Source organism: Erpetoichthys calabaricus, chromosome 4, assembly GCF_900747795.2.
Source record: "Erpetoichthys calabaricus chromosome 4, fErpCal1.3, whole genome shotgun sequence".
NCBI classification, from domain to species: domain Eukaryota; kingdom Metazoa; phylum Chordata; class Cladistia; order Polypteriformes; family Polypteridae; genus Erpetoichthys; species Erpetoichthys calabaricus.
Genome location: NC_041397.2, coordinates 244,849,969 through 244,865,749, shown reverse-complemented (window position 1 = coordinate 244,865,749; position 15,781 = coordinate 244,849,969). Strand labels below are relative to the sequence as shown.

General features: G+C 38.5%; 1 protein-coding gene across 1 annotated transcript in view; it reads left to right on the top strand.

Moving 5' to 3' along the window:
* LOC114650728 (interferon-induced GTP-binding protein Mx-like) overlaps positions 1-14,311 on the top strand; it is a 74,352-nt gene extending 60,041 nt beyond the window's left edge. The window contains 2 exon segments of the mRNA XM_028800537.2: positions 5,435-5,671; positions 13,253-14,311. Of these exon segments, the coding sequence (XP_028656370.2) occupies positions 5,435-5,671; positions 13,253-13,483 (468 nt within the window). The 3' untranslated portion in view covers positions 13,484-14,311.
* Positions 14,312-15,781: the final 1,470 nt, after the last annotated feature.

Sequence of the window (15,781 nt, the reverse complement as noted above, 5' to 3'; positions counted from 1 at the left end):
AGTAGGTGGTAACCTACTGGACCTAAGCTGGATCCTAAGAGTAGCAACAATAAGTCTGTGGTAAGAATTCACAAACTGGGCACTTCTGTAGACCCTGCAGTTTTGCAAGAGCCTCCAGCGTCTGCCCACGAGGATGTGATCAGTATTGGAGTACCAAGCCAACGATGCAGTTCTGGGTGCTGGAACCAGGATCCAGCGATCCGCAGCCCCTGACCTTTTGCAAAGTCAAGGAACATGGAGCCACTTTCACCACGGTCACCAGACCCAGTGCCAATCCTGGCACCAACCCCCATGATTTCCTTGCAAGTTGGAGGGCCACTTGCAGAGCCGGATGCAGTTTAACATCATACCCAGTTCCTTAGCTGGGCAAAAATATCTTTAATGAATGTGTGTGACATATGTAGTCTTGCTGATCGAACACAAAACCGCAATACCGCAGTACTGTGCCACACTGAAGGAGGTGGATGTGAGCCCAACAGGTGCTCATTGCTGCAGTTCTTCTGCTCAGAGGCTCTAGGCGCCAGTAAGTTAGCAATATCAGAAAGTCAGGTGTTCTGCAGCGGTCCGTTTATTTTTATTTTTTGTTCCGACTGACGGCCAAAATGGAAGATTTAAGATTTTTAAAACTAAAGGAAAATAAGGAGGATTTTTATAAGAAATTAGCGGAGATTTTCGTGGAGAAGGATAGGCGCGTGGACTTCAAAGTCAAAGTCAAAGTGAACTTTATTGTCATCTCTATTGTGAATTTCCCATCGGGATTAATAAAATATCTATCTATCTATCTATCTATCTCAACCATATACAAGTACACAGATAGATGAAACTGCGAAGCTCAGGGTCCACAGTGTAACAACATGACGTGCAAATAATAATTTAAAAATAGAATTAAAATTTAAATTAAAATTAAAACATAAACAAGACAAGACATTGTGCAAAGACAAGACTTCATTTACAATTAAAGGTAAGACCATAAACGGTTTTCAATTTTATAAAAAATGGGATCAGACTAGGAAATTTTGACCTTAAATAAAATATTCTTTTGTTGTATTAAAATTGATTAAAGCATCAGAATTAAAAGCTTTTAAAAACAACCAAATATTTCAATTAAGGACAAAATTGAAATCCGTTTTTTTTGTACACCACTCTATACTTTCATTTCTATCGAACTAGGGGGCTCCGCCCCCTGCTCGCTTCGCTCGCCAACCCCTGGTGTTGGGAATGACAAAGAGCGTGATGTATGAATGAGATATAGAATAGTGTGAAGGTGTAGATGATGCAAATAGAAAGCAAACAATAAAGTGTGTGGCACAGTGTAAAGGTTTATTGGAAAATTTCTTTGTACACGCCGTTTAAGTGTAAAAGGTAATTCCAGCTCAGAACTTGTAAGGTCAATGAAGATGGTCATTATCGTGATCAGAGTCAACTTTGTCAGAGCTTAGAAAGAGTTGTGTCTCTCCAGGAAGAAATGGAATGACTTGGGTATTTATGTTTTCCACATTAATATTTTTTGGACATAATATAGTGCGTTGTGTTAAAAGGGGCATTTGGTCTAATGAGATTGCTGTTCCAAATCTCTCTGTAACTAAGTCGTCGCAGATAAAGGCTTGAGGAATTGTAATAATATGTGGCTGAAGTCCATCTGTATTGGTGAGTGTACCATCTCTCAGTTGTAATAAGCAATTGTTATGATCTGGTTCTGGACATCATATCTTTTTTACTAACTGTATCTTTTGAAAGCAATGCCAATTGTCTGCGTATTTTAAGGTGCACTGAACAATAGCTGAGTGCATGGCATCTGGAAGAATAGCTAATCACTGTTTAAAATCTCCTCCTAATAAAAGTACCTTTCCTCCAAATCGAATATTATTATTCATAAACGTTTGTAGAAGTTTATGAATGGTGTTGAGTAAGTGACTTCATGCCATTGAACATTCATCAATAAACAACATTTTTTGAAGACGGATGTCACGTGCAGTGCCCACCGTTAATGTTCATAGTGGATACCGATTTGTAGGATCTAATGCAGTTGATAAAGATTTCACTTTCAGGTACATCGTCAGTTAGAATCTTCTGTAGATATTCAGGATATGAATGTAAAGGAGGCAGTCTAATTTGACCCTTTTGACAACAACGTCTAAATGTATTACTTGTATTGCCAGTTGTTTCTTCAGGGAAGTGAACTGAATGACAATGATTGCAAATGACATTCATTAATCGGAATGAATTTTTCCGGGGTATGTTTTGCTTGTGCCGTTTGAGAGGCGCGTTGTTGCATATGTAGTATTTGGGACGTGTTGTTTTGGAGCTGTAATCGATTTGCCTGTGCTGTGTGAGACGCCCGTTGTAGCCTTCCTTGCCGTTAACGTATGTCTGAGACGGGAGGTGTTTCGTTTTGAATCCGTGCCTGTTGCGATGCAGCACTTGATTGATAGATTGCGTCATGTGGATCTAGGATGTAGATTTGTGCATATTTGCGTTGTTGATTTGTTTCAGGGTGCACTGTTCCAATGCGATGCAGTATTTGTGCACATATGCGAAAGCAGTATGGGCCATTGCCTTTTGGTGGCCTGATATTTACTAAAAGCAAATGAACTATTGTAGGATCTAACGCAGTTCATAAAGTTTTTACTTTTAGGTACATCGTTAGTTAGAAGCTGTAGTTGAGCTTTGCGTTTTTGGAGTCGAGACATTTTTTCTTTTAGAAATATGGATAAGTAATAAGAAGTATTGCACTCACTGTTAATATGGAGACTTTTCTGCGGTTGAACGGTTAATAGTGCCTTATGGTAATGAGATCCACCTATGCTGCATAGCCGTCTATTTTGTTGTTTCTTTCATGTTCGTGTGTTTGTTCCTGTTATCCTTTCCTTTTCGTTTTGTACCCGTGACCGTGTATTCATGACTTGTTTCAATATGTTTCCTTTTCTGCAGTTGAACGGTTAATAGTGTTTTATTGTAAGGAGATTCACCAATGCTGACACCTATGCTGTCTAGTGTGAAGGTGCTGACGTTCACTTTAGAATATGTGGCTTTGGGTGTGACTTCTTATGGATGTGGGGGGGGGGGGGGTTGTTGTTGCGCGAGCGTCTTCTTTCTTTTTGTGTTCCTGTGTCTTGTTGAATCCCCCTCTTTGTGTGTGTCCCGTCCCTCGCTTGTAGGGTCTGTGGGGTGGTTTTGTGTTCTTTTTTTTGTGTTCCATGGGCTTGTTGAATCCCCCTTTTGGTGTGTGTCCCGTCCGGTGCCTGTAGGGGGGGGGGGGGGGGGGGTGCCTTGCTGTTGTGTGCGAGCCTCTTTTTTTTTTTTTTTTTTTTTTTTTTTTTTCGGGTCTAGTTTCGTGTGCAATGTGTTTCGTGCTTTTCCTGCGTTTGACTTTGCGCCTCATTTCTCCTTTTTGTATGTGCTCACTCCTTTTTTCTGTGGTCTTGTCCGCCACTCGCGGCCCCTCATCCGCCTTTGTCGCCCTCTTTTCTCCGCCTTTCTCCGACTCTCGCGGACTCTTTTTGCGCCTGCGCCTCTCGCGGCCCCTCATCCGCCTCTCTCGCCCTCTTTTGTCCCCCTTTCTCGGCTCCTCAGCCGACTCTCGTGGACTCTTTTTGCGCCTGCGCAGTACGTCTTTTTGCAGCTACGGCCCATGGCCGGATGTGCCTGCGTCCATCATCCGGTTTAGCATTCTCGGTTAGTAATATGGATAAGTATGAATTGTGGAATTGCAACGGCAAATTTAGAACACATGGAGGGCACAGAGCAAATGCGCTCTCTCCGCTCCCTCTCACCACTATAAATGTAATGTTCTTTCTTAGCCAAATACAGTATGTACCTTACGTATGTGTGTGTAAAGAATGCTAATGAGATATGAAACATAACCAGTAGTCAATTTGTATGCTGTCAATTAAATAGTGAATAAACTACTCTTTTGGGTTCATATACTTGTAAATCAGACCCTGAAGGAGTCAGTGCCTCACCAGCCATGAACCTCACCGCACGTCACTGAGTGATATACTGGCTCAGTCTTCTAGCAGCAGGTACAGGCCCTGCGTATTTTCTGAAATATTTTGGAGCAGATTGGCTTCCTTTCTTGCAGCTGGTAACATCATGTGTGTGCATTTGTGCCCTCTGGGAACACCAGGAAAAGAAATTTTAGTGTGTATGTAGGAGCAACACACACCCAGATTATTAACATAATCTGTCATATTGCATAATTATATGAGGTTGGTGCTATAATGTGCTTGATTCAAAAATTCTGTTAATTCTCTAATTCTTTTACTTAAACAATTCAAGCGACATTTAAAAGAAATAACACAAATAAGAAATAATATCCTACAAACGTACACTTTTAAGGTTTAGAAAATGTATGGGTTCAACATTAACTGTTATGATGTTTTGAGCATCAGTAAATAACAAACTGTTATAATACATAATACAAAAGAATTAAATACATATGTAGCATAACATGGTTTGTAAAAATTGCCTCAAAAATAAAAGGATTGTGCCCATTTGCAGGTTCCAACAAGCATGCCCTGTGACAGAGTGGCATGCTGGCTGCAGTTTTTCCCTTCCTTATACCCAGTTCTGCTGAGATTGTGAACAATGACACCTCTTCTGTTTTTTGTTAAACAGTTTTGAATAATTTTAACAAAATGTTTTTCTGAACCCACTTATCTTTGCAACTTGCAAAATGATAAAATCCTATCCCGGAAACATTGTGTAGAGAGTAGGGCACACATTCACAGTAGGACTGAGTACAAGGCAGGACCCAAAACTCTTTTAACCGAGTGTGCTTCTCATAATATTGTATAAGTAACAATTTGCATAACAATCATCAAGAAACATTTTTGGTAAGTGTTAGTATAGTACAAAGCACAGAGCATGCAGAATTGAAAATGTAGCCCATATTTTATAGGGTTATTTGTTTTACAGAACTAATGTGAACGTCTTTATCTATAAAGTAAATATTAAAAGAACATTACAAAAAATTAAAAAACAATATTTTCTTTAAAAACCACTAAACACCTAGGCAGGTATTTATGCAAAGTAGATTCTCCTTATTGTAAAAAGATTATAAACAAAGAATTACGACACCCCCCCCCCCCCCAATTAAAACTGCAATGTGAAAACTTATATCAGAGAATGAAGTGAAGCGACAAAAAGGAACAGAGAAACAGCAAACACTCAGTATGCCAAAAAATCACAATTAACGTCGGCCCATGCAAAGGCAAAGTGTTAGCACTAATAACCCCAGATAGCTGCCTGCTAAAATTGCATTTAAACTTTTATTAATGTAATAAAATTAAACAGTTATAATTCAGGAAAGTGTCTGCTTTTACTCTTAGTAGGAAGATTGAAATTATTCAAATGATCTGTATACTAGCATAAATGTATAATGTTGTTTACTGTAAAGCAGTAATAATATTTAACACTCTTTTCCAAACTGCAGAGCCTGATTGAAGACAATCTGAGAAAAGAATTTCAAGAAGCTGAAAAAATGTTATGTTCTCAATTTAAAATGGAAAAAATCCTTTTTTCCCAAGATGAAATTTACAGTAATGTGCTTGACAATGTGAAGAAGGAGCAGCCAGGTTTTGTAAAGTTAAAAGAGCAGTCAGTTTTTGGAAATGTACAAAGAAGTGCTGATGTTTCTGTGATGAACGAACACTTGTCATCTTACTTCAAGGTAAGAAACGTTCTGAATTCTCGGGTGATTGCTCTGAAATAATATTCAACCTTCTTAAAAGCAAACAAGTGCATTTTATACTCTCTTTCACCTGGCAAAATTAGAATTTAGTTATTGTAAAGAAGACTTATTTCAATCTTTAAGCTGAATTATAACCTCTTATTCCTGGACCATTATAGTATCCTAGCTTGTGTGTACAGTTTCTGTGGGTGAGAATGCATACATACATGTGTGACATGTTTTACATATTGGAAAAAAAAAACAACTGCGTCTATTTATACAGCACATTTTATAATGCAAAGCATGAAATTCAAAGTGCTTTTTAAGACATAAAATAGGTAAATAAATTAAAAATACAGAGCTGTGTATCACACATACACAATACAAATAGGGAGAAAAGGGAGAAAATACACTGGGCATTCTACTAAACAAAAATGTGGTGAAGGAATGAACTCCTGGCTGTTACACTGAAGCATTCTAGAAGAGTGAATGCACATTTCCTTCCAATATCAAAAGCAGCTACAGAGCATTATGACCTCAGGCAGTGGCACAGGACACTGTAGTTTATAACCAGTGCAAATCGTGTCTGTATGTGACATTGCAGTATCTAAGCATCCAAGATCTTTTAGTGCATAAGAGCAAAATGGCCGTCTTACCAGTTTGTGTTTTTCTGCGCTCCAGGAGTAATAAGCAAACCAGAGTAGCTGAGGATGTTCGAGCACAATCATTTCTAAATAACAACAACAACATGTTTCTTAGTACAATTTAATACACAGGATGTACAGTAGCTCAAAGTGCTTTACAAGATGTCAAAGAAATAGTTACAAGAAAACTAATTAAATTAAATAGGAATACAAATGAATAAATAACAAAAAATAAATCAAAATTTGCAGGGATTCCAAGGACAAAAGACCACCCTGGAAACCAGAGTAATGATACAAATACAAGACAAATGTGGCCAGGAGTGAGTTTGCCAATAGTATCATATTGATTAGAATATTGTAAACTCCAGATTTAATGCTTCTGGTGGAGAGATTTCTTTTCAGTTTTGTTGTATATGCATATTAAGATGAAGTAGCGATTGCAAACTGGCACACATTTTAAGATTTTCACATGAAAAACAATTTAGCGAATTAGGATGTTAGTCATCGATGGCACAAACTGGCATATGCTGCATTTTGTATTTTGCTTTTCAGTGTAATTTTCTCATAAGCCTTAAATATGTCTGAAATAACAGGCATGTCAGAAAGAACCTAAGCAAAGGTGAATATTATCTACCATGTTGAGATACTAAGGAGAAAATGTAAGCCATATGGGAAGGGTAGCTGAAAGATATCGATCACTGTTGAGGGATCAAGGGACAGACTGAAAAGGAGAGGTGACCAGAAATAGCCGCCTCTGGCTCAGGTTTGATTGGGAAGGAATGAGAGGCTGAGGAATTTGCACAGCATGCAGGCTTGGGCAGATGAAATTCAATTAAATTAAATGTAAAGTATTACATGTAGGAAGTGGAAATATTAAATTTGAAAACACAATTGGTGGCCTGAAACTTGAAAGTACACTTTAGGACAGCAATCTCAAACTCCAGTCCTTGAGGGCTGCAGTGGCTGCAGGTTTTTATTCTAACCCTTTTCTTAATTAGTGACCTGTTTTTGCTGCTAATTAACTTCTTTTGAATTAATTTTATTTGACTTGATCTTGAAGACACAGACCCAATAATTGTGTCTTTCTCCTTAATTAGCAGCCAAACAATAATGAGATACAAAATGAACCGAAACATAACCAGCAAACTGTGATAACCATACAATAGCTGAAAATACAGAAAGATGAAGGTCTCAGGAATGCAGATCTGCTCAGGTCCCCCAAAACATTTTACCAGTGCTTTTAGAAAAAAGAAAAATCAACAATTTCAGAAATGTCTGCTTTTGCACAATGAGAGCAGCAACATGCCATGGAATTAAAGAATGCGTTTAATTAACAACAAGAATCATCGCTTAATTAAGAAACTGGTTGGAGTGAAACTGGTTGACGTTTCAGGCCCTGACTTAGTTGGTCTTCTGTTGGCTCACTCGCTTCACATTTCATTTCTGTTTGGGTGCCATTTGAGGAAAGAAATGAAGCAATTTAGAGGGACGATGAAGAAATTCAAGGGAACAAATCTTAAAAAAAACAAGTCAATTAAAATGAATTCAAAAGAAGTTGATTAGCCGCAAAAATAGGTCACTAATTAAGAAAAGGGTTAGAATGCAAACCTGCAGCCACTGCAGTCCTCCAGGACCAGAGTTGGGCACCCCTGCCTTAGGTGAAGGACATAGGAGTAACAGTGGACTTGTCATTATTGCATCCAGACAGTGTAGAGAAGCCATTAAGAATGCTCCTAAAGATGTTAGGTTACGTAGCATACCGCGTGGAGTTCAAGTCATGGGAGATTATGCTTAAGCTTTATAACGAACTGGTGAGGCTGGACCTTGAGTACTGTATTCAGTTTTGGTCTCCATATTAGAAAAAAAGACATTTGCAGCACTAGAGAAAGTCCAGAAAAGAGGGACTGCAGGGGATGAGTTATGTGGATAGACTGGTAGAGCTAATTTTAGTCAGGTCTCACCTTCTCTCTCTCTCTCTCATTTTTCCTAGGGCACGAAGCGGAAGCGGAAGCAAAGCAGAAGCGGACAATGGCCGACAGTGAGGTGAATCGCATTGCAACTGTAGTCGAGGAACTCCAGGCACTCGATGAACAGATTCAGAATCTTCTGTCCAGACGAAGATACCTCAGAGATCTGAAGGCTCGGCTGTTGGATAAACCGTCCTCGCCATCTGTTATCGGCGTAACATCAACCCCGCGTTGTGCCGCGCAAGTCACCTTCACCCCCGCGCCTCGTAGGAGCGACACCGATGATGACCTCGGTGTATTTCAGCTATGCAGGCGGGGGTTCAAGGCCAGAACACCTCCATCGGCACAGGCAAGCATCGTAACCCAGAACCGGTTTGACCCTCTAAGCGTCCCCAGTTCGCCTTCAGCTCCTGGTGATGTAATTGTGGTAGGTGATTCTATTGTTAGGAACCTCAATATCACTTGCCCTAATAGAAAATCTTTTGTTTCTTGTTTTCCCGGTGCTCGTGTCCGAGATGTGACGAGACGTGCACCGGCGATCTACAAGAACAGGGCAGTTGGAGCCATTGTTATACATGCTGGCGTAAACGACATAAGGCACCGACAGTCGGAGATCCTCAAGGCAGACCTCACTGCATTAATTAAAGACACAAAGGAGAGGACCCCATCGGCAAAGATATTCATCTCGGGTCCACTCCCTCTCGTCAGACGATCAAACGAGTATTACAGTCGTCTGCTTGGTTTAAACAACTGGCTGCAGGGCTTCTGCAAGAATCAAGACATCGGGTTCATCAACAACTGGGACCTCTTTTGGGAAAGACCGCGTTTCTTCAAGCGAGATGGCCTGCATCCGAACAGCTTCGGCGCCCGGGTCCTCTCCGAAAACATATCGAAGGTAATTCGTTTATCTTGACTATCTATCTCTGCTTTTAACCCCTTCCGAAATGCCACTCCTGTGTTTGGTCATGATAATTGTTTAAAAAAATCTTCCATAAAAGTGCGCAACATAAATACTGTAATAACCAATCTTAATGCACATAGAAAATCTAGGCAATACGGCATAAACGCCAATAATTTAATTAAAGTTACTACTTTAGATGAACAATGTATTAAAACTGTAAAAACGGATCATAGATTAAACAAAAAATACACACAGAGCGGCGCTAATAAAAATAACTTAATTCCTGTTCCCTATATCAATAACGCACATAGTATTCATCTCTGCTCCTCCGAAACATTGAATATGGCACTATTAAATATTAGAGCTTTAACTAACAAGACGTTTTTTATCAACGACATTATTAGTGAAAAAAAAATAGATTTTATTGCACTAAGTGAAACGTGGCTTAGCTCAGATGGCGCAGCTGTTTTAATCGAATCTGCGCCTCCGGATTACAGTTTTACTCGAGCTGATCGCCAAGGAAAGAGAGGTGGAGGGCTAGCAAACATTTACTCAAGCCGGTTAAAATGTAAAGATGTCAGTTTTGGTAAATTCAAGTCTTTTGAGTATCTCGCCATTATTATTCAGGGAGATTCTCACGTTCTAGTATTATCCGTGTATAGACCTCCAAAATTCAACGCGTCTTTCTTTGAGGAATTCTCTGACTTGATGTCAATCTTAATTACGAACTATGACGCACTCTTAATAGTCGGCGACTTTAATTTTCATGTAGATAATCAATGTGACCAAAAAGTAAAAGAATTTATGAACCTCCTGGACTCTTTTGATTTGAGACAGCTCGTTAATCAGCCTACACATAAAGCAGGTCATACGTTAGACTTAGTAATTACTAAAGGACTAAAAGTTGATATAAAGCAGGTCATTGATATTGGTCTTTCAGACTATTTTCTTCTACTTTTTAATATAGAAATAATGATAGAAAACACTCATGAGAAGCATATTGTTAAAAAACGCTTCTTTGACTCATCAGCAACTTTAAAACTTACAAACATTCTAACCAATCAGTCCGTTTATAGTGCCAACTATAATAGCAAGGAGAATGTAAATAGTAAGGTGGAAAGATTTAATACTAAAGTGAGGGCTGCTGTTGACATAGTTGCACCTGAAAAGACAGTTAAAAAATCTTCTAGCATTGTTATACCTTGGAAGACCCAAAGAGTGTCTGATTTAAAGAGAACATGCCGTAGAGCTGAGCGTAAATGGAGGAAGACTAAACTAACTATTGACTATGAGATATTAAAAGTTAAAATAACAGAATACAATAACACAGTCCGTCTTGAGAGGCGCTGCTATTTCTCTAAGATTATAAATAACAATGCTAGTAATCCCAGAGTCTTATTTTCGACAATTGATCATCTGTTAAACCCAGGTAACTCAAAGGAATGCCACCTAAGTACTTCCAGTAAAACCTGTGAGGCTATCGCTGTATTTTTCAATCAAAAAATTAATGATATTAGAAATAACATAGTATATCTCCCCAACACTAAGGATCCCCCGAAACCCCAGTACTCCATAATAAATAAATTAGAGTCTTTCACTAGGATAGATTTACCTGATTTACATAAAATAATTTCTCAAATGAAACCATCCACCTGTGCCCTTGACCCAATACCAACAAATTTTTTCAAAGAAGTATCGGGTGTGCTTATTGATAATGTTCTTGACATAGTAAATTCGTCATTAGATACGGGGGTCTTCCCAGACTGTCTTAAGACTGCGGTAGTTAAACCCCTACTTAAGAAAAATAATCTCGACCCCTCTGCTCTTGAAAATTATAGACCCATCTCTAACCTGCCTTTCTTAAGTAAAATTCTAGAGAAGGCAGTCATTATGCAGTTAAATGAGCACCTCAATAAACATGCTATTCTTGATAAATTTCAGTCAGGTTTTAGAACAAATCACAGCACAGAAACTGCACTCGTTAAAGTAGTAAATGACTTGCGGGTAAATGCAGACAGAGGCCATTTATCTGTTCTCATCCTCTTAGATTTGAGTGCCGCATTTGACACTATTGATCATAATATTCTTAAGAATCGCCTTAGTCAATGGGTGGGCCTCTCTGGCAGTGTCTTAAACTGGTTTGAATCCTACCTGGCAGGGAGAAAATTCTTTGTTAGTTGTGGTAATTATAACTCAAAGACACATGATATTCTATATGGTGTTCCACAAGGCTCTATCCTGGGTCCGCTGCTCTTCTCCATCTACATGCTTCCATTAGGTCAGATTATCTCGGGACATAACGTGAGCTACCACAGCTATGCTGATGACACACAGCTGTATTTATCAATAGCACCTGATGACCCCAAATCTCTTGATTCGCTAACACAATGTCTAACCTGTATCTCAGAATGGATGAATAGTAACTTTCTCAAATTAAATAAAGAAAAAACCGAAATCTTAGCCTCATTGTATCCATTATTGCCAATCACTATTAGAAATAAACTGGATGCATTAGGATTAAAAGTCAAATCGGAGGTAAAAAGCTTAGGGGTAACCGTTGATTGTAATCTGAATTTTAAATCGCATATTAATAAAATCACTAGGACAGCATTTTTTCACCTAAGGAACATAGCAAAAGTTAGACCTCTTATATCATCGAAAGATGCAGAGAAATTAGTTCATGCGTTTGTCTTTAGTCGGCTAGATTACTGTAATGCACTCCTCTCAGGACTCCCCAAAAAAGACATCAATCGTTTGCAGTTAGTGCAGAATGCAGCTGCTAGAATCCTTACCAGGAAAAGAAAATCCGAACACATTTCTCCAGTTTTGATGTCACTACACTGGTTACCTGTGTCATTCAGAATTGACTTTAAAATTCTGCTTATGGTTTATAAAGCTTTAAATAATCTCGCCCCGTCTTATATATCGGAATGTCTGACACCTTATATTCCAAATCGCAACCTCAGATCCTCAACTGAGTGTCTCCTTAGAATTCCAAGAGCAAAACTTAAAAGAAGTGGTGATGCGGCCTTCTGCTGTTATGCACCTAAAATCTGGAATAGCCTGCCAGTAGGAATTCGCCAGGCTAATACAGTGGAGCACTTTAAAAAACTACTGAAAACACATTACTTTAACATGGCCTTCTCATAACTTCACTGTAATTTAATCCTGACACTCTGTATATCCAATTCATTATAATAACTATTCATTCAAAATTTGTACTAACCCCTACTCTCTCTTCTGTTTCCTTTTCCGGTGTCCTATTGGTGGTGGCTTGTGCCACCACCATCTACCCAAAGCACCATGATGTTCCAACAATGATGGATGGATTAAAAGCCAGAAGTCTGTATAACCATCAGCATCAAGTGACTCCGTGAGAACCCTAACTACAAAGAGGACTATTTCATTTATGTTAGGTAGAATGCCCAAAGGGGACTGGGCGGTCTCGTGGCCTGGAACCCCTACAGATTTTATTTTTTTCTCCAGCTTTCTGGAGTTTTTTTTGTTTTTTCTGTCCACCCTGGCCATCGGACCTTACTCCTTATTATGTTAACTAAGGTTGTCTTATTTTAATTTCTTTTTTGTCTTTTATTCTTCTTTTCTTCATTATGTAAATCACTTTGAGCTACTTTTTGTATGAAAATGTGCTATATAAATAAATGTTGTTGTTGTTGTTTCAGTTTAAGCAAACAGAGATTATGAGGTGACATGAACAAAGTGTATAAAATTATAAAAGGAATCCATACAGTGGATCAAGACTGTTACTTTAAAATACACTTTAAACAAGAAAACAAGTTCCTTTTAGAGGAAATTTCACATAAATATTAGAACATTTTTCTTTACGCTAAGGACCATAAACATATATAATAAATTACCAAGTAGCGTGGAAGAGATTAGTACATTAATGACCTTCAAATGGCGACCCAATGTCATTGGAGATTCTAGATGAACAGGATTGGTGAGCTTGTTAAACTGAATGGCCTGTACCTTAGATTATTAGACTGTAACGAAGGAAAGAATTAAATTATCATTCAGCACCAAACAATAATCAAATCATTTTACATTACAGATTGCTTCTGATCGACTGGCAAACCAGATTCCTTTGATTGTTCAATACTATATTGTTCACCAGTATGGAACTGAGCTGCAAAAAAAGATACTGCAGCTCATTCAAGGGAACAAAAATCTGGAAGAGCTTCTTGAGGAGAACAAAGATGTTGCAGAAAAAAGGAATCGCCTGAGGAAGCGATTGGAGCGGCTTAACAAGGCCCAGGAACATTTGAATAAATTTAGTGTGTAGGCTGAAAGTGATGTTTTACTATCAATGCAATGTACATGGGTTTTCTCACTTGTATCATATGTAACATTTGGCTTAACTGTAACTGAAATAATAATAAACTGCAAAAACTAAGAAGACACCATCTGTAGCAAAGGATAACTGTATCTGTAGTGTGTTCAGGACTTCTAGTGTTCACTCCGGAGAGTCGGTCAGGACACTGGTAAATGATGTGGAGAAATCCACACAGCACCTCAGAATGAAAATGACTTTTTTATTTGAAGAAATACACCTGTATTTGAATAGGTATATAAATATATATATGTGGTCTACAATAAAAAAAAATACATAAAACTTATTGGTAAATTACATAAAAGTTACTCAAATTTAGCACTAGCTTATCGGCAGTATGGAATCCAAATCAATAATGTTTATCAGTAAACAGTATCAACAAACTTATAGTAAAGTACATTGATGTAATACCATAAACTATTATTAAATACTATTTCTGCATGTAAATAACACTAAGGCACATTCCCAACATATAAACGCTAAACAGTACACTTTAAACAACTTTGCATCTTAATGTATAACAAACATTCAAGTAAAACGCAAATGAACCCACCTCTGGTCATTAACGCACACTTTTTATTAAGTCAGGATACTACTGACTCTTAGTTATTATACACAAATATCTCTCTATGCAGAAATTGCTATTATAGTACACGTGCATCTCTTTCGCTTTTTGAACATCCCATAAAATGTGTTCAAATGTGAGCTGTATCTCTTAATTATTGCTGTCTCTCTAACACCATCTGAGTGTGATCAACATTAAATTAAAAAAAAACAAAACAAAAGTAACGTTACTATATGGCCTTCGGAATACTTATTTAGACCTGACACAGTATTTTATTATCTCCATATAAATTAAGATAGAGCCCAACTTCTCAAAGGTATTGTTTCAAGACTCCATTAAGCCTAGCACTTACATACATAACATAACCTGCTTAGGAAATATTATTCTTTAATGTGTCATATACATTTTATTTCAACGTACTATTATGTTCTATTGCTCGGATTTTTCTATTTGTTACACATTATTACTTTTTGTTTTCATTATTATGTTGTATTAGATTGGAAGAAAGTATTTTTGTGATGTGCTTGGAGGTTATTTAGGGGTTCAATGCTCGTAAACACTGCCTTGTTTATGGCACCAAAACAATATTATGGTAAAGCTCCATAAATGTGTTAACCTGGAATTGAGGACCCCCATGACAACTGCGCTCAGGACACGCGGGAACACCTGGACATGACAGCAGTACACGCACATTGAGCACGTCAGTTAATATCGCTGGGATCCTGCCATACTCCTGTGTCCCTGTGCATGAAGTATCGGGACCGAGAGACAGCGGGACAATAAGACAGGCAGACAACCCTGGTTTAATCAATAAAAAGGCGTACGTATTGAAAAAAAATGTTCCATACAGAAAAAAATTAAAAATGCACACAAACACTGCAATAATTCATTAAGAAAAACAGTTTTAAAAAAATAACATTCACCACATTGCACGCACCTTAAAAAAACCTTCCAAACTCCAAAAAAAGATCACCTTTTAAACGAGCACCGAAAAATGAGCCCTTGAGTAAAAAGAATGTTTAGCTGGCTGTCTCTCTCCTTAACCTAAAAGTCGGCGGAAAGTTGGCTTGCCCTAACAATTTGGAATAACGGTCTGATCCCCTGTAAGTAAATCACGCTGCAGCCGCCTTAATTCTTCATGAGCCGACCTCCTCAAAGTCTGAACTGAACTAACTAACCCACTGGCTGGCGAAAAACGCCGGTTTTATCGCGACTCAACCGTCACCTGACCCAAGTCTAACACCCCTCCCTCCTCCTGGTCACATACCTAGCACAAACGTTATCTCTGACGATTGCCTGTCGCTACTGCGCATACGTTGAAGACACTCTGCAGCACCCCGCATCACGTCAGTCCCGTATACCCGCGGCCGGCACCAGTCACACTGCAATTACTTATTATACAGCACAGCAATGTCCAAACATGGGGACGAAGGAGGACGTTTTTTTTGGAGTTGTAACCATTTTGATACTGGTCTTTCAGCAAGATTAAAAGCTCTTTTGGGGCTTCAGACGTTTTCCACGCTGTACTCTGAAAACGCAACCAGTATGTCTTGTTCACTTCATACTTTTCTAAAATGGCCTGTTTTAATTAGCTTAATTGACTCATCAACATTCATTACTACAAATCCTGCTCATGCGTTCCCTTTTACCAGGGAAACTAGGCAAAGAGAATTCCCATTGCTAGG